This window comes from Poecilia reticulata, linkage group LG8, assembly GCF_000633615.1.
Source record: "Poecilia reticulata strain Guanapo linkage group LG8, Guppy_female_1.0+MT, whole genome shotgun sequence".
NCBI classification, from domain to species: Eukaryota; Metazoa; Chordata; class Actinopteri; order Cyprinodontiformes; family Poeciliidae; genus Poecilia; species Poecilia reticulata.
Genome location: NC_024338.1, coordinates 709,022 through 712,069, shown reverse-complemented (window position 1 = coordinate 712,069; position 3,048 = coordinate 709,022). Strand labels below are relative to the sequence as shown.

Sequence of the window (3,048 nt, the reverse complement as noted above, 5' to 3'; positions counted from 1 at the left end):
ATGTTGTGACAAGACCTTTTGTTTCTTTCTGAAAAACCTTCAAGTAAACCTCACACAGCAGTTGCCTATGAATTTAGCAGATTCTGGTCATTCAGAAAAAACTAAAAAAATCTGATGCAGTGTTAGTAAAGATTTGTTAAAAGAAATCTAATATACTACTAAGGATATTCGACCCATGAGAGTATGGAAACCTACTCTTGCCTCTGCTAGATGTGACCACCAATAAAAATGATCAAGATCTTTTTAAACCAACTTGTGTACTCACACCAGAATGTTACAAACCTTTTACAGCTTTGTTCGAAAACTAAACTTTATTAACTCAAATATATAGCTAGTCATTTGAAATGGCAAGACAGGTGATGAATGCCAGCGAAAACTCTGTAGTTCTACCTGTGATTAGTTGGTTGCAAACTAACACAGCTGTGTAAAACAGAAGAGTCACTTTAGTTAGACACATTTCTGATCAGCTGTGACTCACTTTGGGAGCGTAACGTTGACCAGACCAGAGGAGATTATCTCCACCGACTTTCCCCAAAACTTGTTTTTCCATCTCTGATCTATGAACAGACATAAAAAAAAAGTTTACTTATTTAATATGTCAGGTATATTTATCACACAATAAATACACAGCTCCTACCTTGCCAGAAAGTGAAATTTTCTGACTCTGCATGACAGGCTGAGATTGGTGGATGATGGCTAACCTAACGAAATATAAAAAACAGCATTGTAATTTTTTCTTAAACAGACAATAAGTCAGTTATCACTTCACTGATTATTACTTGTTCACTGATGTAGTAGAATCCTCTGTCTTCCCTGTGATTCTCGTAGGTTTCTCCCAGGACGGGGTTGAATGGCTTGTAGCGATTTCTCCAAGATGCCCAGGCATAACCGGAAATGGAAAACGCTGCCACATACACCTAGGAACATTTAGAGCTATTAATCAATCATTTACTTTCATGAATTGAAGAAAACTAAACTCACCATTCTTTGATATGGGTCATCGGTAGTATTGGCAATGTCCAGCAGCTCAGAGTACTCCAGCTCTTCACTAAGTCTTTGAAGCAATGACAACGGCTCATTAAGAGCCACTGGCATCGACACTCTGGACAGGTCCTTCCCAATGTTATTGTACAGGATGGTCATAATGCCAATGTGACTGTTGTCTGCGCAGGGGGAAGGGAGAGTGGTGCGACGCCCTGGAATGTTGGAAGACAGGAACGGCAGAAAGGCAGTGACTCAAAACAAAATTGGAAAAAAAAAAAAAAAATCAGTTACATTGACAAATTGTTGGACCTCCAGTCGTGGTATTTAGATTAGCAGATGAACGAATGCAACAAGTTAAACTTTCTCATGTTTTTACTGCTTTTGGAAAGAAGCAAAAGCAGCATTTTCATTATTTTCAATTGTTCAGAGCAGTTTAGTGTAGTTCATACAAAACAATGCTTGCCGTCTACAGCAACATCTACATAGGTCTTGGGAAGTTCCACAAATTTCATACCTCTATAATAAAGTCAGCCAATTGAGGAAAGTGTTTGGCTGAGGGATTTGTGGAGCCATTTCTAATGAGACAAAACTAATTTCATGCAAGATTGAACCAAATTTGGAGAGTTTTCATTCATACTTAGACTTCTAAAAAGTTACTTCATTTTCAGAGAAAATACATTTTCACCGTTTACAATAGATCTAACTACTTTCGTTTCTAGGGATCAACTGCAATATAAAAATACAGATAAAATTTTTACATTTTTCATTTTTCCAATGAATAAGTTATTTGTACCAAATGACCAACAAGGGAAGAATATTTTGTATCAATTGGAATTACCTGAATGCTACATGGGAAAAATACCTGTACAGTACATGTGCCAAGACATTTTTGTATCTACATTAAACTCAGTTTGTCATTTACAAGCTCTAAGTGCACTTCTGTTTTGAAATTACAATTACTGCATAGCTAACATTTTTTCTTTGGCAAAAACAAAAAAGAAATAAAGTGTCCAGATGGTGGAATCCAAAACAGAGAGAATTTTCTGTAAGGTCATTTTGTCTATAGATGACATTTGAATATTCAAAGTGCTGTGAGCACACATCCCGTTTAGATGTGAGCTCACAGCACACATCTAAACTTTAGATTAAAACCTGTTTTCCATTTGTCAGTGAGTACAATGCCAGTATGCAAATATCTCACTATTTTGCATTTCGTTTTAGGTTGAAAAACAAAGTATTTGAAGCATTTTGATATTTCTACTGCAAAGATCATTTTTCAGACCTCACAGTTTTAGGGTTAGAGTTGGTTTAAAATGATAAACTATTAGTTTAAAATGAAGTAATCAACCACCTCTGTTCATGAGAGGCTTATTAATGATCGCAAAATAAATATCAAGCCTGAAAACCTGATATCGTAACGGACTGAATATTATGTTCTTATGTAATCTCTGGTCGGCTTGAGGAACGGAGGAGGTTGCCATGGCAACGGGTGTGCTTAAATGTCAGGGAGACGGAGAGTAAAAAGGTCTGAATGGTTTTGAGTTGATCACCTGTTCGGGTTATTTTACCTTTGCTGTGATGCTGTAGTTTCTGAACTGAACGTTCAATAAACGACAAACTTGGATTAATTTAGCTCGTTCGTCTGAGTATACAACATCAATCACAAACATCAAACACGGTAAATATGTTTCATTAAGTATTTAACTAACAAATGGCTTCTACCGCGATAATTATGTGAAATTAAATTAATTGTCTAATATATAAAAAAAAATGTTTGGTGCTTTGAGCTCAGAGTCTGAGAGGCTTTTCATCTATCAAACTTGTTTTTTTTGTCTCTTATTTAGTGGAAATATTTAGTGAGACTTTTTCCAAAATAATAACCTTTTTCAACCTTTATAGCTCCACTGTTGAAAATGAGGCTCTAACATTCACAAATGACAGTGAAATAAAATCCAGCCCAACATCTGGTTTGAGGTGATTCCTCTGGAACCTGTTGGAGGAAAAATATCCCAACTTCAGAAGATGAGCTTTAAYCTAACAGAGCTCTGTGGTTCCTCCTGTCAG

General features: G+C 36.1%; 1 protein-coding gene across 4 annotated transcripts in view; it reads right to left on the bottom strand.

Moving 5' to 3' along the window:
• LOC103468128 (oxysterol-binding protein-related protein 6-like) overlaps positions 1-3,048 on the bottom strand; it is a 19,918-nt gene that overhangs the window by 3,974 nt on the left and 12,896 nt on the right. For all 4 annotated transcript variants that reach the window (XM_017306193.1, XM_008414980.1, XM_017306195.1 and 1 more), the window contains 4 exons: positions 982-1,196; positions 780-917; positions 638-701; positions 479-557 (listed from right to left, as the gene is read on the bottom strand). In XM_017306193.1, the coding sequence (XP_017161682.1) occupies positions 479-557; positions 638-701; positions 780-917; positions 982-1,196 (496 nt within the window). The remainder of the gene's footprint in view (positions 1-478; positions 558-637; positions 702-779; positions 918-981; positions 1,197-3,048) is intronic.